Source organism: Manihot esculenta, chromosome 13 (genome assembly GCF_001659605.2).
Source record: "Manihot esculenta cultivar AM560-2 chromosome 13, M.esculenta_v8, whole genome shotgun sequence".
Lineage (NCBI taxonomy): Eukaryota > Viridiplantae > Streptophyta > Magnoliopsida > Malpighiales > Euphorbiaceae > Manihot > Manihot esculenta.
In genome coordinates, this window is record NC_035173.2 from 28,609,837 (window position 1) to 28,635,658 (window position 25,822).

Consider the following 25,822-nt stretch of genomic DNA (forward strand, 5'->3'; position numbering starts at 1 on the left):
TTATTATTAAAAAAAATATTATATTATATGGGAGTTTATTTGACTCTTGAATAATAATACATAGATTTAATTAGTCTAAATTTGTTATTTTTTTAAAAGTCTTTTTAATAAGTAATTTAATTGAGTGAGGATAATTAATTTACTTTCTGTTTATTAAGGATAGAAATGTTTTTAACTTTTCAGAAAATTAAGTAAAAAAAGCCAATCAAACAAATATAATTTTAATATTTTTTGAAAACTTGAAGTTTTTTAAATAAATTATTTCCCATCAAACAATTTTTTAATATTTCAAGCATGTGTAATTAAAAATTATTTTCTTACATAAAATAATAATGCTACTAATTATATTTTTAGTAAATAAGTAAAAGCCACGTGTGATGTGATAATCAGCCATGAAAGAAATAGTTAGGCAATTGAGTAGATAGTCAGAGCTTTGGAAAAGAGGATAAAGCCATAAAGCATAGGGAAACAAAGAAAAAGAGCAATTAGCCTTCAACTCCAACTTTTAAAAGAGCAGAATCCAATGGCAGACTTAAATGGGTCTGACAGGAGGATGGAATGTTTTTGGATATTGAATTTATGGAATTAACAGATTTAAATAGTATATAATTGAATTTAAAATAAATTTAAGTTTGAAAATTAAAATCTGTAATGGGTTCAGTTTTATATATAAATACTTATATTCAAATTTATTTATATAAAAAATTAATTTAATATAAATTTTTTTTTTATAAAATTCTTATATATTTTTATTTAAAAATTAGAGTTTAAATGAAAGAGGTGTATATACGGTGAAGTTTGCATTCTTTGTGTATATGGATTTACTACGAGAATCATTTTTTAATGTGAGGTGAGTTGTAGTCTAATTTGTTGAATGTTTCGGTTCTTTCAAAAGTGAAGGATTTCTGTTAGAGAGCTCGTAGGAATATATTGCCTATAAGCAAAGGGGTGTGGATGTGGATGTTAGATATTCTTGGTGCCATAAAAATGAAAATGTCAATCATATTTTATTATATTGTCTTGTGTCAAAGGAAGTTTGGAGGTTAGGGGAGTGAGATATTTGCGGCCTAATGATAATTTTTTTAATTTTTTACTACAGATTTTGATATCTCAAGACAAGGTTTGAAAATTATAATGGTCTAATGCATGGAGATTATAATCAGCAAGGAACTCATTATTATGAGACTAGATTGGAAAGACGTCATGCATCATATCTTAAATTAGGAAGCTGCTAAACGTGATGGTGCTTTGCATGGAAATATCACTGCTATTTTATATCAGGGTAGGAACTTGTTTTATTCCTTCAATCCTGCTTGTGATTTTGAAACAATTTCTCTTTAAATTCGTGCGTCATCTTTAAATTTGGACAATTTCAGTTGGATTTGTCAAGTTGATAGAGTTTTGTTTCATGTTCAATATTTTATTGGTTACGGTTTTATTGTGTAAAACTCTGACAGTATATTTCAACGTGGTGTTTCTGGTTTCTCGGAAGGTAATGGTACGCCGATAATTGTTGAAATTTTAGCTCTCCGTCACTGTTTACTCTTTGCGACGAAATTTTTGTATTTTAATGGGTGCATTCTTATGGACTGTTTGTAAGTGGTTCAAACTCTTCAGTTTTCACGTCTAGACATTTCTGAATTGGGTTTGATTTTGAATGAATATAAATCTTTGTTAGACTCTACAACTGATATTTCTATTAGATAAATTCGTTTTCATGCCACTCTAACTACTTATATTTTGATTAGAGAATTTATTAAGTACGATCGTTTTTCTGTTTATAATGATATTCTTCTCTGTTTGATAAAATTTTATTAATATAACTAGTAGTTTTATTTAAAAAAATGATTGAGAAATATTATTTTTAAAAAAATCAAATTATTAATAAAAAATATTTTTATATAAATTAATAATTAAATTATATAAAATTAAACGTGTTTAGATGATTTATGATATATTTTAATCTGGTCGAAAACAAATCTGAATATTGATAACATTAATTTCTTTATAATAGAGTGATTTTCACGAATATCTTATTCATTTATATTTTTAATTGGCAGGTAATTATTTTTTTAAAATTTTAATTTTTAAGTAAGAGGTGGTTGAATACAAATTTATTTGTAATAGTTTATTATATTCAACCTTGATAAATTTTTAATAAAAAAAAATTAAAAAATTAATTGCACTGAACCAGAGTTAGGCGTGGGAACTTGATGATCATATCATGGGTGGTTTAGGGATGGTGGTGTGTGGTTGAAACTTGAAACTTGAAACATGAGACTGACATAGATTTGAGAGTGTTGGTTGGGAAGTAAAAAGTTCATGAGTGTTAATGTACAAATGTTAAGAATGACCTTTTTGAATACACAAGTAGCTGAAAATATGTAACTAAACCCAGTTGTAGAGCAGCATCTGTGTGTCTTTATTGTGTGTGGTATCAAAGGTGGGGTTTCTATGTGTACATACCCATCATCTACTTCTTTTCTCAGCAGAGTTAAAAACCGAACTTAACCGAATAAATCAAAAATTAAAATTTTAATATTTATAAAAATTTAATCGAATTAATTTTGATCAGAAATTAAATTAAATCAAATAGATCTGATTCAATTCGATTTGATTAATTTAAATTTTTAACAAATTTTTTATTTTTTTATATTTTATTTTTAATACTTTAAAATTTAATTGAAATATTTTAACTTTGATATAATCTAATTTATTTATATTATTGAAAATAATATACTATTATCACTAATTGATTCCATTTTTTCAATTAAAATCAAACTGAACTAATCAAAATTTTTAAAATTAAAAACTGAATCGAACCGAAATAAACAAAAATCAAACAGAATTTTTAAATTAATTTGGTCCGGTTAATTTTTCAGTTTAAATGGAATACTACTCATGTAACAGGCCGGCCTTCCTCTGGGTCCGGCACTGTTACCGCTCACGGCCCAGGGCTATCCCTCGCCTGGCCTCTTTGCCACCTCGGGCTTTCCACTGGCGTCGTGAGCAGCTCTTAACATCCCTTCACCCTCACGGGTTCCAGGCAGGATTTGTCCCTCGGGGGAGCCATTACGGCCCGCCCTAACCCGAGTGGATTTGGCCCAATTCCTTCCTCTGGGAATTAGGTCGCCTCCCCCACTGCTCGAACCCTTAAAGTGGGAGGTCAAGGGTTCGAGCAGTGGGGGAGGCGACCTAATTCCCAGAGGAAGGAATTGGGCCAAATCCACTCGGGCTAGGGCGGGCCGTAATGGCTCCCCCGAGGGACAAATCCTGCCTGGAACCCGTGAGGGTGAAGGGATGTTAAGAGCTGCTCACGACGCCAGTGGAAAGCCCGAGGTGGCAAGAGGCCAGACGAGGGATAGCCCTGGGCCGTGAGTGGTAACAGTGCCGTGCGTACGGGCCGGGCTGTTACAACTCACCCCTAATTATAATAATTTTTTAATCTCTATTTATTTCACAATAAACATTTTTTAAAAAAATATGATATTTTGAGAATTTTTTATAAAAATTTTATTAGAAAATAATTTTTTATAATTAAAAATATCTTATTTTTTTAAAAAATATCTTATTTTTTATAATTAAAAAAATAAGATATTTTAAAAAAATAATTTTCTCTAGGAAAAAATTATTTTCTATATTTTGAGAATTTTATTAATATTTTTATATATAAATTTATTAATATATAAAAATATTAATAAATTAAAATTAAAAATTAAAAAATATTTGTTATAAAAAATATTTTTTAAATTTAAATTATTTTTTATAAATAAATGAAATTTTAAATAAAATAATTAGCATAAATTTATTGTAACTTGTGAATATATAACATTATATTTAACCTTTATTTGATATTATTTTAGTAGTTATTAGTTATTTTAATAGTGAAGGCAGTTTTATAGCAATTAATTAAAATTAAAAAAAATAAATTTTTTTATTTATAATTACTACTTTTTTGAACTGGTTATAATTACTACTTAAACTTTTAAATAATAATGTTATAACCATATCCAAATATTAAACCGTCATTTAAAAACGATTTAAATGAATTGAATTCTTTTTTTATTAATTTTTATATTTGACAAAATTAAATATGTAAAAATTTAATTTTTTTAAATTATTGTGATGATTGATATTGAATTAAAAATAAATTTTATAAAAATTATTAAAATTTTATAAAAAATAATTTTACTTAAAACTTTTTGTATCAAAATTATTTAATTAGTCTTTGATCATTTTTTTTACCCTTTATTTTTATTTATTTTAACTTTAAGTTTATTTGTATTTTCTTAATTAGTAACTACTATTTTAGGGTTTAATTTAATATTAAATATTAATATTTAATGTTTTTATAATTGATATTAAGAAATTTATTATATTATTTTTGTTATTTAAAAAAAAATATCCATCTTAATTTATATTTTTAATGATAAAAAAATTATGTAAAATTTTATATTTTAAATATTGTGAAAACATTAATAATGGTGTTCAAAAAAATTTTTTAATATGATAAAAATATTGTTATTTATACAATAAATATTTATATTTAGTTTAAAAATAATAAGAATAATGAATATAATAAATCAATTTAAATTTATTATTAATTTATTTAAAATAAATAAATCCAATTAAATTCTATTATTTTGAATTTTTTATAAATTGAAATGATTAATAAAATTCAATTATTTTCAACATTATCATTAAGTTTGTTGTTTTTCATGTAATATCTATAAACTCAATTATAATATATAAATGAGATCAATCTCATTATTAGTAAAAAAATAAAAAATAAAACGAAAACTCATTATGTTCATAAATTTTTTAAAATTTTTCATATGATGGTACGAGTAGGGGTGTGCAGTATTTGGTTCAAATCAAAAAAATCAATCGAATTAAAAAAATTGATCGAATCGAATTAATTTAAAAATTCAGTTTGGTTTTTTATTCATTTTGATTGGATTCAATTTTTAATTTCAAAAATTTAAGTTATTTCAGTTCAGTTTGTTTTTTATAAAAAAAATAAAAAAAATCAAACCTAATTAATCAGTGATAATAGTATGTTATTTTTAATAATATAGAGAGATTAGATCATATTAAAGTCAAAACATTTTAATTAAATTTTAAAATATTAAAAATAAAGTATAAAAATTAAAAAATTTATTAAAATTTCAAATTGATCAAATTGAATATAATCAAATTGAATTAGACCGGTTTGATTCGATTTGATTTTAAACTAAAATCAATTTGATTTAATTTTTATAAATATTAAAATTTTAATTTTTAATTTATTCGATTCGATTTAATTTAAATCGAACTGACCGAACCATCGTTCCAAATCGTAAAAGAGAAATGATTGTCCAACTTGAATGAGCATTGCTTGAGTGGATTCAAAATCCCATTGAAGCCCAATTGCAAATGATGACAAAATTGGCCCATCCTCGCCCCAACAGCTTGAGTTTGGCAAATTGTCCCTAAAAAGAATAGGCCTATAATTGTCTAAACAATTCAACTAGGAGCATTTACAGTGGTTAGCCCAATCCCCCATAAATAAATAAAGCCAAATTTATTATTTAATTTTATATTATAAAAAAAATTATTTTTTGGTATTTTAAGTTTAAAAAACATATTAAAATATTTTTAATATTTTAAAATTTTTATTATCATTATTTCTATTTAATGTATATAATTTTAAAATATAATTATTTAATTTTTATAATTTTAAAATATTAAGTATTTGATATTTACAAATAATTTAAGGAGCTAAATAATTAATCATTTGGAATTAAATAATTAACAGTTTTAAAAAATAAAAATAATTTAATATATCTTTAAAAATAAAGAAATTAAATAATCACATCAACTAAATAATATTTTTCAAATTAATAGTGTATTGTTTAAAATAAATTTTATTTTTTTAAATAATAAAAAAATTAAAATTGAGATTCCTAAATTATGTAAATTTGAAAATTTTATGAACTACCGCTCTGTAAATATTAAATGATAAAAATAATGAATGAATGGATTAATAATTTTTTTAAATGAATGAATTAATAAATTTTTTAAAATATTAAAAATATTTAAATATATTTTTTAAAATAAAAAACTAATTAATAAATATTATTGATTAAATATTAAATTTCTCATAAATAAATCGGGTACACTCAATCACTTAATTGCGTGAATGATTTAGAAAAATTTAGTCATGCTAAGTGGAAAATGAGCTTGCTTGCATAGAGACGTAGACTGCATTTAACCCTTTAAAAAAAATTATAATAAATAAATAAATAATATAAAAAATAAATTTACTCATAAACTGTATAACAGAACTAAAAAATAATAATTTTTTTATGTAAAAATATTTATGAATTATTATTAAAAAGTTAACTATGTTCAAATAAAATTAAATAAAAATAAAAATTTAATATTTTTAGCATTAATGGTATAATTTTCACGTACTAGAAATGATATACATGCAAGTAAAAAATTCATTGTTCATTAGTAAAAGGTTTTCCATGCGTTTTCATCTCCTTCAAGTTATTGACACTATTCTCGCTTTTCGTTGAATTTGATCTCTAACCTAACCATGATTTCTACGTGCAGGGTTTGGCTTTGAAACCCCAACATTACTCCACTCGCTGGATTCTTCAAGTTATTGACTAATTCGTTTATATTAAATGCTTTGAATTTGATTCTCTTATTCGTATAGGTTATGACATTCATCCTATTGCTAGCCGCTCCCATTTCATAAAGATCCACCCTAGTACTGCTCATTACTCATATTTCAGCTTCAGTCCGAATATATTTCATCCGTTAGCGTAGAAAGAAATAGTATTCGGTTTAAATTAAAAATATCGATCGAATTAAATTAATTTAAAAATTTAATTTAATTTTTTATTATTTTAATTCGATTCAATTTTTAATTTTAAAATTTTTAATTATTTTAATTTGATTTAATTTAAAAAAAAATAAAAAATTAAATCGTATGATGATATTATATTATTTTTAATAATATAAAAAAATTAAATTATATTAAAATTAAAATATTCTAATTAAATTTTAAAATATTAAAAATAAAAAAATTATTAAAAATTTAAACTGATTAAACTGAATCGAATTAAATCGATTCGATTCGATTTAATTTTTAATAAAATCAATTTAATTTTTATAAATAATAAAATTTTAATTTTTAATTTATTTAATTTAATTTAATTTTAAATCAATTCGATTGAATATTCTCTTGAAATTCCATATTTTACAAAAAGAATTCAAGAGATTAATAGTGAGATTGTCAAGTTTTTAAGGGCATTATGGTAACTTCATGTTTTACGGCCATTTTAATATAAGAATCTTCAATTTTAATGGAATTATAATTTAACTAAAGTATTTATTTGGAAAAATAAAAGGATATATTTATTAATTATATTAAATTTCAGAAATTAAAAAGGAATTAAGAAAATGCTATAGGTTTTGTTTTCAATAATTTTATTTTTATTAATTTAATTTTCAAAGTGCACGCACACAAAAAAGCGCACAAATATATTTAACGTTAATTAAACAGGTCGTCTTGCTAATAGAAAAAGGAGGCGCGACTCCAAACGCGACGCGCGCAATATAAGAAAAGGACGCGCAAATGATACATGATAAATTGAAGCGCACATTAGCTGAGAAGGAAGGAGAAAAAGAAAATTTTATTTGCAGCGATCGGGCCTCTCTCGGATCCACAGTACCGGGTCGATTTCCTTCTTCTTGTTTGCTGAAAAGAAGGAAAACCGATAGAGATCATTGAAGAAACGAAGAAAGATGTGGGTGTTTTACCTGATCTCGCTGCCTCTAACCCTAGGCATGGTGATTTTGACGTTGAGGTACTTCGCCGGCCCGGAGGTGCCTCGTTATGTCCTATTCACCGTTGGATACACCTGGTTCTGTTCTCTTTCTATTATCATCCTTGTACCTGCCGATATCTATACGGTACTTGCTATCCCGTTGTGATCTCACTTGTTTCATTTCTCTATTTTTGTGTTGTTCGTTCCATTTGGATTCTTTTTTTTTTTTTTTAAATGAAATTAGTGCGCAATTTATTTTGTTTCTTTTCTAGACCTTAATTTAGCGTTGGTTCATTTGGGGCGTTTGGCTTTCTTGGGGAATTTTGTTGAGAAATCCTTAGTTTTGTTTTAAGTTCGATAGAAGTCCAGAGCATTTTACAATTTTAGCTGAAATATTAAAATAAACTTAGCCAAAGTATATTTGTATTCCTTTTAAGAAACAGGAGCTAAATTGCCGTCAATTTCAGTTTTGGGTCCTCAGTTTGGATGATATTGAAGATAAACATTTTGATCAGTGCTTAAATTTTGTATTTCATTCATTTTCTAGTCCAGTTTGTTTGATTATGAACATGAGAAGAACAAGTCCCCCCCCCAAAAAAAAGCTTTGAAAAGCTAGTATTAATTTTAGGTAGTCACTACTGGTGCTTTTATGTTAGCCTGTTGTTTCCTTTTTTTTTTTTTTTAAATTTCATGGAAAGAAAATACGCTTATTGCATTTGTAGCATTGATTTGATGGTGGTTGTTAATTGTAAGGATGTTTCGAAGTTGACCAGGTTGCTCTCTTTTAATTTCATGGGCTTATTTGTATTGCTTTTAAGTTTTCTCTATCTGGCTTATTGTGTTTTTATTACTTATTTTTCGAGCTTATTATTTGTGTTGCTCTGAAGTTTGTTATGTCTAGCTATTATTTTTTCGTTACCTATTTTTCAACTTTTTGTCTTGTCTCCTCCTTATTAGTGCATGATTGTCAACCTTCACCCAAGAGAAAATATGCTGAAAAGTTTAATTTTTTGCTTGGGGTTTTCAAATGGTTTATGATGCGAACCCCAAAGTACCTGCCTTGTAATATTCTTGCCATAGCTCTTGTGATTGGTCCTTGTCGCATCTAATAAGACTTGGAGTTGCTTGGTTTCCATATGTTACGATTGATTGAAGCATTCATCAACTTAACTCGGTCTTTTATTATGTGTACAGGCAAAATTTCAGCTTAATAATGGAGGCATTTCTTTCTTTTGGAGCTGGTCATATTGGAGTACATTTTTACTTACTTGGTATGTGGCATTGTAAACTTATGTTCTTTATTTTTATTCTCCTTCATGTCGTTTTACTTACCATACTGAGTTGTAATCAGATCACATCACCTTAAGATTTCCTATTATTCTATTATAATGCAGCAGTTGTGTCCCTTTGGTCACACACACACACATAAAAGATCTTGCTATTGAGATATTGAACTTATGTACAAACTACAAAGAAATACATTTGTCAGATAACTGTACTCAACTTGCTTTGCCAAATTGATTTATATATTTCCATCACACATGCAGCTGAAAATTGACTTGGTTCATGACAGACATGCATGAGTAATAATGGTTTTCTGTGAGATGCCATTTCCTCCATTTCTTGTTCATTTATATTATTTTTCATTTTCAATTTTGCTCTCACATACCCTTCCACACATGAAAACGTGCTCACATACTCCCTTTGTCCAAGAAAAATAGCCCATAGTTTGCAAAGTCTAGGCAACTTTTATTGGACACATAGAGGGACAGTAATTTTAAGTTCATTTTATTTGGCGATTCTAATTTTCTTACAAATACTTGCAGACAGTTCTTTAGTTTTTAGAAACATGACTCCTCATTTATTTAAATCATGTTATCTCTAAGCAGGGCTGTGGTGCCCCTTATTCAGGGTTTTGAAGATGCTGGAGACTTCACTGTGACAGAAAGATTAAAGACTAGTATACATGCTAACTTGGTCTTCTATTTAATTGTGGGATCTATTGGACTCTTTGGACTTATTCTCCTTGTTTTGACGCAAAAAAGGTCTATTTCTTTCCTTCCTAAATTTCCTTTCTTTGGATTGCATCATGGTTCTTACCTCATATTCCTAGTTTCGCAGTTCACATGAGTGTTCTTCGTTCTTTCATTCATTTGCATTCTTTTATAATACTGCATCTTTCTCTTTCATTTACATGCTGAATAACATGTATTAGTTGTCTCTGCTCTCCATATTGGATTAATTGGTTATTTACAATTGTGTGGTTCATTAATTGGTTACTTACAATTGTGTGGTACGGACATGAAACTATGACTAATGCATATAAAGTTGTACATCAATGAAGCATTTTAACCTCAGCTCTCTGAAAAGTTGGTTGGGTGTTATGCGATGTTTATTGATAGGAGTGGGAGTAATGTGCTTGGTGTTGCTATGGCATGCTCGAACACATTTGGACTTGTAACAGGTGCCTTTCTTCTTGGTTTTGGTTTGAGTGAAATTCCTAAGAACTTGTGGAGAAATGCAGATTGGACAACTCGCCAAAAAGTTCTTTCACATAAAATTGCCAAAATGGCTGTGAAACTCGATGATGCTCATCAAGAACTTTCAAATGCTATTGTAGTAAGTATTCTATTAACCTCTCCCTTCCAACTCCCCTCCCCATCTTTTTCTAATAAAAATGTTATAATTCATATTTTCTTTTTTACATCTTACATATTTGTTAAAAAATATGCCTTTATTCTTTGTTATTGTTCAAGTTTATATTTCGGGCATTAACTAGAAAATTATTCCGTTTTTTTTTGGGTGCTGTAGAGCGCTTCCTCCTCCCCCCTAATCATTCATACTTCATTAACATTTTTCTACCTTTGTGAACCTTTTTCCCAATTCCATGAAGTTGGTGCATGCTTCAGTAATCAGTGTGAAGTGATTTTTTTTTTCTCACCTAAATTAGTATGTGATCTTTCTCTCAGTTCATTAGTACATCTTATTTCTTTTTTTAGTAATATGTTTTTAATCCTGTCATTAAAGAAAATGATGTCTTCATATGTGCATAATTATGGTGAAAGTGGTGTTCCCACACAAGCACAAAGCACCATTTCTATGTAACCAACCATATGTGTCTGCGTGCATACATGTCCCCGCAAACATTTTGCAATTTCAACATCCTTTTTTCCCCTTGCCAGTTAATAATTTCTAGTATCAATATTATGGTCAGCATTTTGTCTTATTTTTTCTATAAGAATTAGATTTTTGACTTGTTTGTTCCATTTTCATAAAACTTTTAATTTCGTATGCATCAGGGTGGGGGCATTTGAACTAACTGATTACTGTCTTTTGCTTGCTTGGTTCCTTAAATTATTGATTATGCTTCTCTTCAACAGGTTGCGCAGGCAACATCCACTCAGATGTCCAAGCGTGACCCTTTGAGACCTTACATGAATGTCATAGATAACATGCTAGCTCAAATGGTATTGCTTGTTCTCTCTCCACTTGATATAGTTTAGTGTTTCTTCAAATGTTTTCAATATTATTTCCTAATTTTGCAGTTCAGGGAAGATCCATCCTTTAAACCACAAGGTGGCCGATTGGGAGAAAATGATATGGACTATGATACGGATGAGAAATCAATGGCAACACTTAGACGCCATCTTAGGGTGGCTCGTGAGGGGTATTATCGTTATAAAAGGTATACTGCGCACTTCAATTTTGTATTTGATGTCTGATTGTCACATACAGGGAGATTAGGAGGTTAGTTATTTTGGAGGGATTGGGAAAAGTAGTTCAAAAGTTAGAGAGATAGATATAGATGTTGGAATCAGTTATCAAGAGTAGTATAGGAACAGAAACACTTACCTATGGAGATTCATTCAATGATCAATAACAAAATATACTTCTCTCATTCTCTGGTCCTTTCCTTCTCTCTATCATCTCTTTCCTTCTGATTCTTTCTGGTATGCTTTCTTTCTATTTTCTGGTTCCAGATCACTATTGTAGATCTGGTTCCATGACAGTGGCATCAGAGCCCTGCTCGAGGATGGGCTTTGCTTCCAATGAATTTATTGGAGTTGCAAACAAGTCAAGGTCAGATGCTGCCTTTCCAAATTCCAGGTTTCTCTTTCAGTTCTTACTTTTTTCCCTCTATTCTTATTCTTCTATCTTTCCTTAAACTCTCTCTCTATCTTTCCCTTCTTCTTTCTTGTTCTCCTTTCTTCTTGAAATTATCTGCTTCTTCTTCCTCTTCTCCTCAATTTCTATTTTCTTGATTTTCCCTCAAATCCTTGATTTCCTATTCTTCTTTCTGAGAATCAGGTCTTTATTCTGTGCTTGATTTTTTTCTCTTGAAGTTCTTGAATTTATAATCCTTGGATTCTTTTCTCTTCTTTTTTTAATTTCTTTTCTAATCTGAGCTTTTCTTCAGACAATTCTAGGGTTTCTGTTTCTATTTCTTTCTCTGAATTATTGTTCCAGAGCTGATATTGTTTTGGCTGTTTCAGCTACTTTTTCTATTCCATTCTGGTTTCCTTTTTCCTTTAATTTCTTTCTATTTGCTGCAACTTGGTGGTCTTTCTCGAAAATTATTCTTCTTCCATAATTGTTACTTCCTTGTTTTTCTGATTATGGGAGACCAATCTTGGGAACAACAGCTGCTGGAATTACTTAGGACAAGTCATGTGTGACATTATTGACAGGGTATTTGGAAGATATGAGAAGTTTGGGTAAAAAATGGGAGAAGTTGGAAAATAGCATTTGAAGAGAAAATGCAAATTGCTCCAGTTCAAATATGGAAAATGTTATAGAGGAGCAAGTGCGTGTTAATGATGTAGAAGCAAAGGAGTTAGTTTTAGATTCCAATAAGGAAATATCTGATGTATCTTGGAGTGAGGACCTTGAATTAGAAGTATCAATTCAAGACAGAATACAACTGATTTTAATGAGAGAAACGAACTTAATCTTGAAGAGAAGTGGGATTAGAAGTTGGTTTCTGTTCAGACTTTAATCAATCCAATTCATACAATTCAATTTGGACATCATGGTGATATGGATTATGGATATCAAGCTCATTGATGAATACATATTTGGGAAGCAAATTTTAGGATAGGAATCTTGATTGTGGTAATTGTAACTAAAAAATTAGAGAAAGAAAAAAATGAAGATGAATTGTAAGAAGATGCTAGAGAGAAAAGACAGAAAGAAGATGGAGAGAAAGGTAGAGAATTGAGAGAGAAGATCGACCAACTATAACAACTTTTCCCTCCAATTCCTAGCACACAATTTTTGACTTTTCTAACTTCTTTATTTGTGTACTACATTCCTTTGATGCGTAATAGCATTTAGGGTCAATTCCTTTATCCATTCTGGAGAAAATAATGTTTCAAGGGGTGGGGAGCACTGGTATTAGAATTTTATGATCCTCGATTCAAATCTTACTATTCTAGATTATTTCCCAACAATTCAATTCGAATCTATGAGTTGAATCTTAAATGTACCTAAATCTTATAATTCTGGGTTTGAATCTTACGATTTTCTACATCATCTACATCCTAGCGATTCAAATCTATAGGATACATGAATTTTGAGTAAATGAAAAAAATTGATAGCTAATAAGGTGAATGAATATGAATTGATATTCAATTAATTATTAATAAAGAGTTTGTTAGATATTATAATTTCAAATTTAAGATATTATTCATTTTTGCTATAAAAAAGTGTATATAAAACATTTCCTTAGCTATTTTTCTTCCACTAACCATTCTTTTTCCTCTCCCTCTTCTGTCTTTTTTTTTTCTTTTTAGTTAATTTACATAACAATTATAGTTGTCAAATTATGATAATATATATTAATAATATTCTAATTTGCTATCTTTTTTTACTGTTTAATTATTTGCTCAAATTTAAATGAGGGTTTCAGTATATGTATAACGATAACTATTGTCTACAATTCTAAAGTTTATAATTTATAACATAAAACTATATAATATATATGTATTATTCTATTATGAAGAATATTTATAATTAGATAAATAATTCTATATTTACCAAAATGTGTCATTATGATATATTTTTATTTTTAGAACATATATTATTTTTAATTGATTTTTAGAAGTTTTAGCGAATCTTACAATTCGATTCTCGATTCATGTAATGAAGATTTTGATTATCGATTCGAATTTCGATTTGACAATTATGGTGTGGAGTACAAGGAGATGAGATGGGATGAGTTGACTGAGATGAGATGAGCTGACTGAGTTGAGATGGGCTAATTATAATGTGCAGTAATAGATAGGGCAGTTGTGCGGTTACAAGTAGGGATAAGCATAAGTAGGAGGGAAGTACTCTTAATGACTTCTTATTTTTATCACCCTCTATTTTCTCCCCAATTTCTACTATTGCCTATAATTGGAAAAATGGCTATGCAACTCAAGAGGTCCAAGTACTCATTTAGGACTTGTTCTCTCACTTACAAAATGTTATTTGCTTGGCATGTGCCTATCTTGTTTTCATATATTAGCCATAGTGGCTTTGTGCTTTTGTAATTTATGGTTTCTAAGTTGCAGTTTTCTTTAGCAACGACGTCTGGTTCCACTTTTTTTACTGGATGTACTTTGCTGTTTTCCCATTTCTACTGCTGATATGTATGAAAACTCTAAGATCATCATTATCAATTGGTTGGGCAAATTAGTGATTATTGTATGTTCAAATTCAGGAGAATATTACCATTTTTAGTCCTTGTAGTTATATTCTTTTCTATAAGTTGATGAGACCGTATAATAGAAGAAGAGTTGGGTTGGGGGATGTTTGGCTTAGTTGTCATGGTCAATTGATAGCTGTTTGAGTTCTAAAAATTAGGTCAACATGTTTGGTACTGAGGAGAAAAAAACTGTTAGGTGTTGGAAGTCCTGGCAGCTGATGTATTTTTATCTTTATTTGTTTTGATTTTATGTTTGGACAAAATACCCTATCAAAAGTTGTATTACATTTTTATAGAATAATTAATTCGATGTGATAAAACAAATATACTTTTTAAAACTAATAAATAGTTCTTGAAATATCATGTGTAATATTTGCTGTGACTACTAAGTTCATATTTACGATAAAAGAAATCATATTACAAACATCTCAATAATTATAATTTTCTTAATTAATAGTTTTTATTACTTTTTTTAATATCTATAACACATTAAAGGGTAAAATAATATAAGATGTGTGATAATATATTTAAGAAAGATCATATCCTTGTTGTTCTTTGTCATATTAGCAACCAGTAATATTTATTTGTAATGGGTATATGCTATGGGCTACATATTTATTAGAAAAGGAAGTTTTAAAAATTTTATAATGTTTACCAGCTCTTGGCAACATGCTATTAGATATCACTAATAACTAAATTGAAAGGGCCTTATTGATAATGAGCATCTGCTGTGAATATATGAGGGAGGAAGGATAGAGTCCTTTCCTCCCGTAGCTCATAGATCTCTCACGTGCACACACACACATGTAGACACATGCATGCATGTGTGCTAGACACTACGCTTACATGTGCTTTGCTCATACCGACACATGCATACGTATGCTGATAAATTCCTTTGTTAAATTGTTGGCTGCTTTAGTACAATACATGCAAAATAAATAAATAAAATAATAAATTAACTAAAAAAAGAGAGATTTTTTCATAATTCTTATTTGCTTATTTAAATATTACTGTTTTTACAATATACTTTTCCCATTATCAATTCATTAATTGTAAAGTTTAACTATTCTGTACCTTGTATTTAGATTGCCAACTGTGGTAATAGCATTTTAGTGTTTACTCATTCTTGGCCCAGAAGAGTGTTCTTCATTCGGACAGTGCCTCTGATGATTGTAGCATATGTGTGAATGTGCTGAACTTTTTTTTTTATTTTATATATTTTTGCCTCTTAGAAGTCTCATGTCATTGATCTGACAAGTGCAGATTCACACCTTTAAGTGATTTTTTTCAATTGATGGTTTGAGTGACTGGAGGTTTCATTTTTTTTTATTTTTTATGGTAGTCAGTTTGGAAGACTGCCTTCAATTTTGAATTCTAATTTTGTGGGATTGTACTTGATTGTTTTTTGCTTATCTGATTTACTTTTCTGCAGTGAGTATATGAACTATGTCTTGGAAGCCCTAGAACTAGAAGATACAATTAAAAATTATGAACGTGGCAGTTCAACTGGATGGTTTGCTTCTGACCACATTTCGTAGTTGCATTTGGTTATTTGTTTGTATGTTCCAAGTTCCAACCTGTTTTCTGTGGACCTTACACCTCCACATCATGTTATGTTAGGAAATATATTTCAAGCTTCAGACCTGCTCGAACTGGTAAATTGGGGGCCTGCCTTGATACAATGGGTAATCTTCACATAACATATCTGTTAAACCATTTGTTTCTTTTTGGCTTTGAATTGTATGTCATGAGGATTGGTCTCTGTAATCTTTTTTTTTTTTTGAAGAGTTTTGATTCATTTATTTATTTGATGGGAAATCATTATTTTTATTTAATTTTTTTAAGAGAACGCAAAAAATTATACTTTGTGATCCTAGTTGGTTTGGTTGGTAAGTAATGATGCTGATGTATGATTTTTTTTTTTTTTTTGGGGGTGGGGGGAGGGGGTTCTGATCTTGTTGGTTGTTTTGCTGCTTGTTAACCTCAGGTGATTCAGCATTCTAAAAAAGCGCTTTACCTTCTGTTTGATGCTATCATGCCATTTTGCTCCGCCTCGAAAACATTTGATAAAGGAATAATAATGGGAGAACTAAGGTTGTGATTCTAATGAACTAGGAATTCAAGATTTCTCTAAATTTCTAAATCTGTCTATGGTAAAAGATGGGGTTGCCATGCAACTAATTTTCTGCCTATACATGTGTCATGCAATGTTTTAACAAATTCCATTTGGTGGTGGGTCTTTTTTTATTGAAAATTAATTCAATAAATTATTAGCATTGTCTTGAAGCTGAGACTTGTCGGAAAAAAATGTTTCTGCTTGCAGAATTTTTTTTGCGATGCATTTTAAGTAAGCAATTTGAGAAGCTCTCAGCTATCGTACTTGGTACTATGTCAGCTGCAATTCTTTTGGCCGAGGCAACTCTGCTACCATCTAGTTTTAATCTCTCTCTTTTTTCACTTCTTATAAACTCTATTGGAAAGCAAGAGATTTTTGTGCAGGTATATTTTCATCTTCTGTTGAATATTTCTATGATTGATCAATCGGAATCTATATGCATCCTCTTGTAGATGTGTTATTACCTGTGTTTTTTTTCCTCTTACTCATCTCGTTGTTTTATTCTTCAGGTGTTGGCTCTTATACCTTTGATGTATATGTGCATTTGCACGTACTACTCTCTGTTCAAAATAGGAATGCTAATGTTTTATTCATTAACACCTAGGCAGACGAGCTCAGTCAGCTTGCTTATGATATGCTCGTAAGTTTTCCTTTGGAGATATGTTATGATCAAACATCCTTTCCCCTTTTTTTGGACTAGAAGAAACATTGGTGCTATCTAATCTTGATAAATGACATTTTTCTTAGGATGGTTGCTCGTTATGCTCCTCCAATTTCGTATAACTTCCTCAATCTCATCAATCTTGATGCTAAAACTATATTTGAAAAAGTAAGTGTCCTTGCCATTCTCATAGATATGCTTATCTTCTGCAGAAATTGAAACAAAATCAAGTATTACATTGTCTATTTAATCTCTTTGCCATTTAAAAGATTGTCTTGCTATCTTATCTGGTACCTTTAACTATATTGTGGGAATAGGTATCAGGTTTCTAGTGTGATTATGGTCCATAAATTTTTTAGAAATGTCTAATTCTAGTCTAGCTTATTGAATTCTGTACCTTTTTTATGTAAGCTCTTTTACTTCGGAGACACCTTAGCATAATGGAAAATGAGAAGTTCTATTGGATATTCAGTATGATGTTCTAGTGGATGTTCACTAAGACATTCTTGTTTTGCTTTCTAAATTCAAAAGAACTATTCTATAATTTGTATCTAGATTGTAGTAGTACTGAATTTCAGAAAGCAGACCAATTCATAAGCCTCTGGAACTTGTTTTTCTTTGATTTGTAGCAAAAACTGTAGAAATTCTGAGTAGCTTTTGTACAGAATTAAGGAAATAAGGAGAAAGCAATGCCAATTAGAAATATGCTCCTTGCATTTAGTTTTTAATATTTAAGTACTCTCCCAGTGCCTGTGAATATATTCTTCATGAATTCCCATTGTTTGATATTATATATTTTCTTAAAAACTTAAAGAACCAAAATACACATTTTGAACCACCGAACCAAATGAAACTGAAATAAATCAGTTCGGTTTGTCGGTTTTGATTTCAACAGTCACACAAGCACAATACCCTCTTCAGACCACATCCATTGGTTTTGTATATAGAACAAAACACCCTTTGCCCAAGCAAAAAGCAAAGTCTTTAGTGACAATAATGAACCAAAAAGCAACCAGAACCCGTCCAACAATCTACAAGAAAACAACATTTTAAACAAAATATGTGAACAGTTTATTTTCCTTGCCTTTCCTTCACTTGCATATTTTCCCTAGAACCAAACATAAAAAATATAATGAATGAAACCCCGTAGTAAAATAAAATGAAATAAACCCAAAATCAGAGAAGTCTGACAAACCCATACACAATTATGGCTTCTGGAAACTTGGCAATGAAACGCTGGGATATTGTGTCCTTGCGTGGTGAAGGATGAAGAGCAGAGCAAAGAGAAGCTAGAATAAACACTGATAACACCCTCATACCCAAGAAGATATTATGGAACAAAGAAGAATAACAAGCAGGCAAGGGAAGATTAAGAAGAAACGGACCGTTGGGATATCAATTATTATCCAAATCTGTCTCGAGGGAAGAAGAAATCATCTGAAGGAGAGAGGAGTTCAGGGCTGCGTGGGAAGTGGGAACTAGAAGTGTTGACAATGACATGTATACCCTCTTAAAATGACACAGCCTAGTGACTTTCAGTTATAGCAGAAAATGCTCACCCCTAGTTTTGTGGCCATAACGAGAACTGGTTGGCTTTTTTCGCTCTTTATTTCTTCTATAATTTTCTAGTTTCCTATTTTTCTTTTATTATTTTATATTTATTATATTTATGTATTATTATATATTATTTCTATAATTATATGTTATTTCTATGTTATTATCATGTTATATATTAGTTTATATATTAGTATACAATTTACAGCTGTAAAATAAATATGAAATATGTAAAACTTTCATCAACAATTCTTCTATTTTCGTTTAGATATATAGATAAAATAAGGGCATTGATATATAATCCAAGAGATTAATTTCTATCTATTATTTACTTCTTGTATTACTATTGACAAATTATATGTAACAATAAGTCACAAGGATCATGATAGTTAAAATACGTAAGACAAAAGGATGATTCTGCTTTTAGGAATCATTAAATCCTATATATTAATTCAATGACCACTAAGATAATTTACCCCTCAAAAACTTTTCCTTAAATTATAGTTCTTTGCTTAAGCTTTGCAGGTTGTAGATGGCGTGTGCGTATTTTTCCCAATTTCAAATCTGTGCTGTATTACAATTATTATTTTCATGAGAGTTCATGTTATCTTCTCCCTATTTGTTTTCCTTTCCTCTCTTCAATTAATTTTGGCACAAAATTGTACACTGCTGCAGCGAATGGGCAAAATTGATGACGTTTTAAAGATATTTGGAAGTGGGTTTAACAAAATCTATCCCCTCATAATGGTTATATACACCCTTTTGGTTGCAAGTAATTTCTTCGACCGTGTGTTTGGTTTCTTTGGGAGCTGGAAGAGATTTAGATTTCAAACAGAAACAGATGATACTGATGGATTTGATCCGTCAGGATTAATTATCCTACAGAAAGGTAACTACTCTGACCTTTTTATTCCTAATGGTATACGCAATATGCTACACAGTGCTGCCAAGATATAATATATTCTTGATATTTAATAAGTTGTCCATTTGTCTGTGAAACTTGACAAGTTCTCTCTCTCTCTCTCTCTCTCTCTCTCTCTCATTCTTTCAGAAAGATCTTGGCTGGAACAAGGACAAAAAGTTGGTGAGCATGTTATCCCACTGGCAAGAAACTTTAACAATGTGGATATGGAGTCTGGCAGCAATAGTGCAGTATGTATTCACATCTTAAACAAAAGTGTCTTTTCTGTTTCTCAACTATTTTTTTTCTTTTAATGTTATTCTCGTATATCACATGCAATTTGAATGGACCAAGTGCACTTCATGTCAGTTTTGCAACAAATAGCGAGGTTATTTAATGTGATTCTATCTTGTGATCAATATAACTGTTTTTTCTTTTTCATCTTAAAAACAAGATACATCACCGTATAATAATCAAGGAAAACTCTCAGGATAAGACTGCTGTTGAAATGAAGGCAACAACTAGCTTAGTTGCTGATGCTAAAAAGGGAAGTCCATCATCACCTTTAAAAGAAGGCGGCCACAGACGTGTCACCAGTAAAGAAGCCATTAGCAACAAATATAGTGTGTTGAGAGAAGAAAGTAGACATGCCAATACTGCGCCTGCGGACAAGAACGTGACCTCTGCTAAGGCATCATTGCTTGATGTGGGCAACTCAGAATCTAACAACACAAAAGGAGGACCATCTGGTTTGGCATCAAAATGGGAATCAATGAAGAATGGTTTTCAAAATTTCAAGGCAAATATAGGGTCTAAAAAGTTTCTTCCTTTACGTCAAATCCAGGAAACTCAATTCATCTCACGTGTTTCATCATCCGAGTCTCTTGATGAGATATTCCAGAGGTTGAAACGGCCATCTAATGACCATGGCAGTAATAGTGATGATGATGCGATGACATCAGGCCCTGGCAGATAATGTTTAGATTTGTCAACGGAACAGGAACACTTAATTGCTGTTGTAGAAATTGAACACGAGATGTACAGAAAAAGGGTGGTACCCGGCTCATACCAAAAAAATTATTTTCCTGAAATTTGGGAGGATGATCTACCAGACAGAGACTTCATACATACTTCAGAATGGGGAACTCAATACGAAAAGGAGGAAAAAAAAAATACAAGGGGAGGAAAGGAAGACATTTGTTAAAGATGCAAAGATAATGTGTAGGAGGAATTTTGGCATTTAAATTGCAGCAGTAGAAAGCATATTGGCTTATGCATATGTGTAGCATGTTATATTTTAGTTTTATTATTATTTTGGTATTCTTGGACATTAGAGGCTAATATGGGTTTAATACCTTACTCCTTAAAGGCGAATATTCTTGATTGCTTTCTTATATTCTGGAGGTGGACTGGTATTTTAGGCTTGGATTGTGTTTAGCAAGTTTAAAAAAAAAAAGAAGTTAATTTGAAACTTTTTTTTTTCTTTTACAAATCATTCTGTTATTTCTTTTAAAAAAAGAAGCCATGTGAAAGTTCTCTTTTTTTTTTTTTTTAATCAAAAGCAATGCGAAAGGGTATTTTAAGGTTTTTATGATTAAAGTACGTCAGTTTTGAAAGGGTATATACAAATTTGATATTAGTTGGAGGATTATGCTTGTAGTATTAACATGAAGGATTTTGATGGTCACACATTGTAAATGAAGTCATGAGATTTGAATCACGCGCATGGTAAAGTTTTTTCAAATTTCCCGGTCACAGCTAGCAAATCATTAGAATATTTCCAAGTTAATCCTGATTGGAGGTCGAATGGTACTATTAATAGAGTGAATGATGATTGGAGATTAAGCATTAACAGAATGAAAGTTTGGAGGGTAAGATATTGGCCTTTAGGCCGTTGATAATAAGTACGTCAGGATCATAGGGTTCAAAATGATTTGTTATATGATTACATGGAGAAGATTTTAAGGGCTAATGGAAGCAGCACCATTGTTTTTGAACCTGCAAGAGAGAAATTTGAGGTTGCTTACATATATTTAGGCTACTAAAAGCTGCTTTCAATGAAGGATGCATACGTCTAGATGGGTTGAAAGGGACTTTTGGAGGTCAGTAAGGTTTTCTTGCAGTTGCATAGATCCTAAAGAATACAAGTATTTTTTTTCTTTTGAATACTATGTTTCTATAAATAATTAATGATATTGTTTTTTCTTTGGGCATAAATGAAATATCATTGATCAATCTTGATCTTTTCTGACTTGTCGATCTAAAAAAAATGATAAAATGGCTGGTATTTCAGCCACTTTATTCTTAAATTAGTAATAAAGTCTTAATAAAAGTTTTTGAATAGAATGAATTTGTCGTGCGTAGAATAATGTTTCTAAGATCTTATGGATGATCAACTTATACAGCATAGAAAGACAAGACAATCTGTATATTTTTCCATGGAATTCGGATACACCGGCTATCAAGTAGCACTTTTGTATAGATATCCTTTTATATATTGATTAGTCCATTGTCTTAACGGCTAGCTCCACCGTTAGATCGATTATAACTGATGGTTTTTTATCAGTATCAAAGCTGTATCAATCATGAATCATGGAACTTCTGCTTCCCTAATAGGATAAATAAGACAAACAAGAGCTATTATTTTATAAACGACAAACAACTTTCACAAAAAACTAAAGAAACCATCCAACCATAATAAGCCTCATTTACACCATCATTACAAATAAATTTAAAAAAAAAAATTTAAGCATATATATTGGCTCTAAAATAACCAACCCACTTTCTCATTAGCATCTACACACAATTTTTCATTAAAAAGAAAAGCAAATGCTTATTTTCTCCATATTAGTTGTTTTTGCTTCCTTATAAGCTCCAATTTGCGCATTCCTTTTCCATTCTATTAATTCAATTCAATTAGCAATTCCACAGCAACTGCATTTGCTTGTCTTAAAAACTTTAGATCAGTTCATTTAAAAAATTACAACGGTGACTTCCACATATTACGTTTTTTTTTTGAAATGGATTTTTACATATTACGTTAACCATAAAAAAAAATAAATTTTATTTCTTTTCTTTTTTAAGCTTAAAAATTTAAACTACAAGTAAATAGTAAAAACCGTCTCCCATTTACCTCCTACTATGAACACTCGTAAAATCTCCTTCTAGAGTATTCATTTTCGTTTGTCCATGAAGTTGTCATTTTGGCTTCTTCATTATATTAGCACAAAAGAATTACATTTGATTTCAGACCTCTCCCGTTGAAACACTATATTTTCAACTCTTATATTTTAGGTGTTGATCCTTCCATGAATATCAAATAAATCTTTCAATTTTAATTAAAAGAGATAAATTTATAGAAGAGAGAGAATGATTTCAAGAAAAAATTGAAAGATAAGTGAAAAGCAAGACACTAGCTCTTTTATTTTTAAACAGAGAGACAAGTGCCATGTTGGAAGAGAGAAATATGAAGAGATTAGGTAAATGTTGCCACTTTGGGCTCATCAAATAACCTGCAAATCGGTGATAAAGGATAGCATGGAGTTTATTACTTGAAAAAAAGTTGGAGGTTTTAAGTGAGAAAATTAAAATTTGTGTACCTTATTGTTAATATATTGCTAAATTAGTGTACCTTCTATGTAATTTACCCAATCAATTTGAGATAGAATATCACTCATTCCCACTATCCTCAATTTGCCAAAAAATTTTAAATCGAAATGGTGTACTGAACCAATTAATTTTAAAAATTTAATTGAATTTTATTTTTAATTCAATTCGATTTGATTTTAAATTTTTAAAAAATTAATAATTAATTCGATTTAATTTGATTTTAAGTCTAAAATTTTTAGTTGGAGGGAATCAAATTGAAATCACGTGGACTTTGTCGTTTTCAATAGTTTTCTTTCCTGCCCTAAATCTAAAAGAATTCACGACCTCACCTCACCTCAAATTACCTCAGTGTCTCTAGCGCCGTGTCCACCGTCCAGCCTCCAGTCTCTACTCTTTTAATTCACAATACATGAAACTATTCAAGAGAAATTTAAAAAATATCACGAGACAACTGTAGAAATAAACGAAGAAAAATCAAAAGTTAAAAGAAACACAAGAAAGAAAATTTAAGAGAAACACTTTCAAAAATTTAAACAGTATGCAAAAGAAATTTTTATTTTATCATTTTATTCAATAAAAATTTTGAATGTAATTTTTTTAATTATTGTCTTAAAATTATTTTCTTTACATTTATTTTGAATAATAATATAAATAATTTTTAATATTAATCAAATAATCACAATTCATTTATACTTTTAGTTTCTGCTAATTTACAAAAATCGAGCTTGTTTATTAAAGATAATATATAGCATAATTATTTTTTATATCTATTTAATAATAATTTTTAATTAAATTTTTTTTATATATTAACTATGCATACGATTAATAAATATTCTTAAATTCATTTATTATTGGTTTTACTATGATAAAAAATTAAATGTTTTATTTTTTTTTATAAACAAATGGACTTCTATTTTTATAAAAGGAAATTATAAAATTTTAAGATTATATCAATTCAGCATAAAATATAAATATATATATATATATAATTAATAAATAAATATAAATTATTTTTTATCAAAAAGCAAAAGACAAATTAAACAAATTTAAATTGTGTAAAAAAAATTAAAAAGGTAAATTAAATTAAATTTAGATTGGAAAATTATTAAAATAATTTAAAAATTAAGAAAAAAGATAAATGTAAATTAATTTTTATAGAAAATCTAAAAGATAAATTAAACGAATTTCGTGTAAAAAAATTAAAAGATAAATGAAATGAATTTAAATTAAAAAACTATTAAAATAATTTGAAAATAAAAAAGCTATTTTTTATGAATTTAAATCGAAAAAACTATTAAAATCATTTAAAAATTAAGAAATTTTTTTTTTCTTATTCCTCTCTAAAGAGCCTACTTTGTATATATATATATATATATATATTTCACAAAAAAGAAATAAAGCATTTTAAAATTATGTCAATCAAACAAGATAAGAAAAGATAAATTAAATAAATTTTGAAAAATTATTAAAATAATTTAAAAATTAAAATTAAAATTAAATGCAAATTAATTTTTATAAAAAATCTAAAAAATAAATTAAATAAATTTGAATTATATAAAAAAATTTAAAAGATAAATTAAATGAATTTAGATTAAAAAACTATTAAAATTATTTGAAAATCAAGAAAAAAGAAAAAAAATACTTTTTTCAGGAATTTAAATCGAAAAAAATTATTAAAATAATTTAAAAATTAAGATTTTTATTTTTTTTCATTCATTCATCTCCAAAAATCTAATTATATATATATATATATATATTGAGCTGTCACCATAAGATAGGACCACATAGTAAGAATCTAATAATTTTATACGTGGTCTTTATATGTGGTCTCATCCCTAGAAAAAAAAGTCTAGGCATTTCAGGTCTGCCTTAGGGCAGGTTGGACCAAGGACGAATAAATTTGCCCTCTCAACTTTAGAACAAGACTTCAAAAGGAAATTACCGTTAAATAACTAAAATCCAGTAGATTCCCTTCACGTCTACGATCACGAGATTTTCGATCAATTAGCCGGTAAAAATCATTTACCAACAAGTCGGCCACAATATCGCCAGATTATCAGAAAATATTATATTTATCTCCATCTTCTTATAATATAAAAGGACAACGATCACAGAGGCAAATATACGCTATTCTCTAACATAAATACTCTCAAATTCTCTATATTCGCTTCATTCTCCAGATTATTAACTTGAGCGTCGGAGTGGCTGCCATGGGCACTCACCACTTCATATTCTTTTTCTCGTAGGTTTAGCCAATCACCGCACAGCTCTATTTTGGCCATATCATCAATTTGGTTTTAGCAACATCATTTGGTTTTGCTATCGAGAGGTCCATTAAATTATCTCTATTCATTTGGATTAAAATCGGTCTCTTATCCTTACTCTCTTAAAAATAAGTATCTCTTTTATCTCTCGAAATGACCGACAATTCACAAGCTGCTACTAAGGTCGCTACCGACGAGGAGGCTAT

The 25,822-nt window shown here is 29.1% G+C and overlaps 1 protein-coding gene across 3 annotated transcripts; it reads left to right on the top strand.

Moving 5' to 3' along the window:
• The first annotated feature begins 7,616 nt into the window (after window positions 1–7,616).
• On the top strand, window positions 7,617–21,073 carry LOC110629677 (LMBR1 domain-containing protein 2 homolog A). Of its 3 annotated transcripts, none has more exons than XM_021776761.2 (14): window positions 7,617–7,968; window positions 9,018–9,094; window positions 9,713–9,868; window positions 10,226–10,442; window positions 11,204–11,290; window positions 11,369–11,508; window positions 15,944–16,024; window positions 16,132–16,196; window positions 16,835–17,010; window positions 17,137–17,267; window positions 17,375–17,456; window positions 19,518–19,731; window positions 19,894–19,994; window positions 20,198–21,073. In XM_021776761.2, exons 1-14 carry the CDS (start codon window positions 7,801–7,803, stop codon window positions 20,717–20,719), a joined length of 2,217 nt encoding a protein of 738 aa, XP_021632453.1. In that variant the 5' UTR covers window positions 7,617–7,800; the 3' UTR covers window positions 20,720–21,073. The 3 variants fall into 3 exon arrangements, with proteins under 3 accessions (XP_021632453.1, XP_043805359.1, XP_021632454.1); XM_043949424.1 differs by having other exon boundaries at window positions 7,618–7,968; window positions 9,735–9,867; window positions 10,224–10,442; XM_021776762.2 differs by having other exon boundaries at window positions 7,622–7,968; window positions 20,234–21,073.
• The last annotated feature ends 4,749 nt before the right edge of the window (window positions 21,074–25,822 follow it).

Coding starts and splice junctions, on each gene's coding strand:
- LOC110629677 (XM_021776761.2), top strand. CDS start 7,801: ATGTGGGTGTTTTACCTGATCTCGCTGCCTCTAACCCTAGGCATGGTG. Junction 9,095..9,712: donor AGTACATTTTTACTTACTTG/GTATGTGGCATT, acceptor ATCTCTAAGCAG/GGCTGTGGTGCCCCTTATTC. Junction 11,291..11,368: donor ATAACATGCTAGCTCAAATG/GTATTGCTTGTT, acceptor CTAATTTTGCAG/TTCAGGGAAGATCCATCCTT.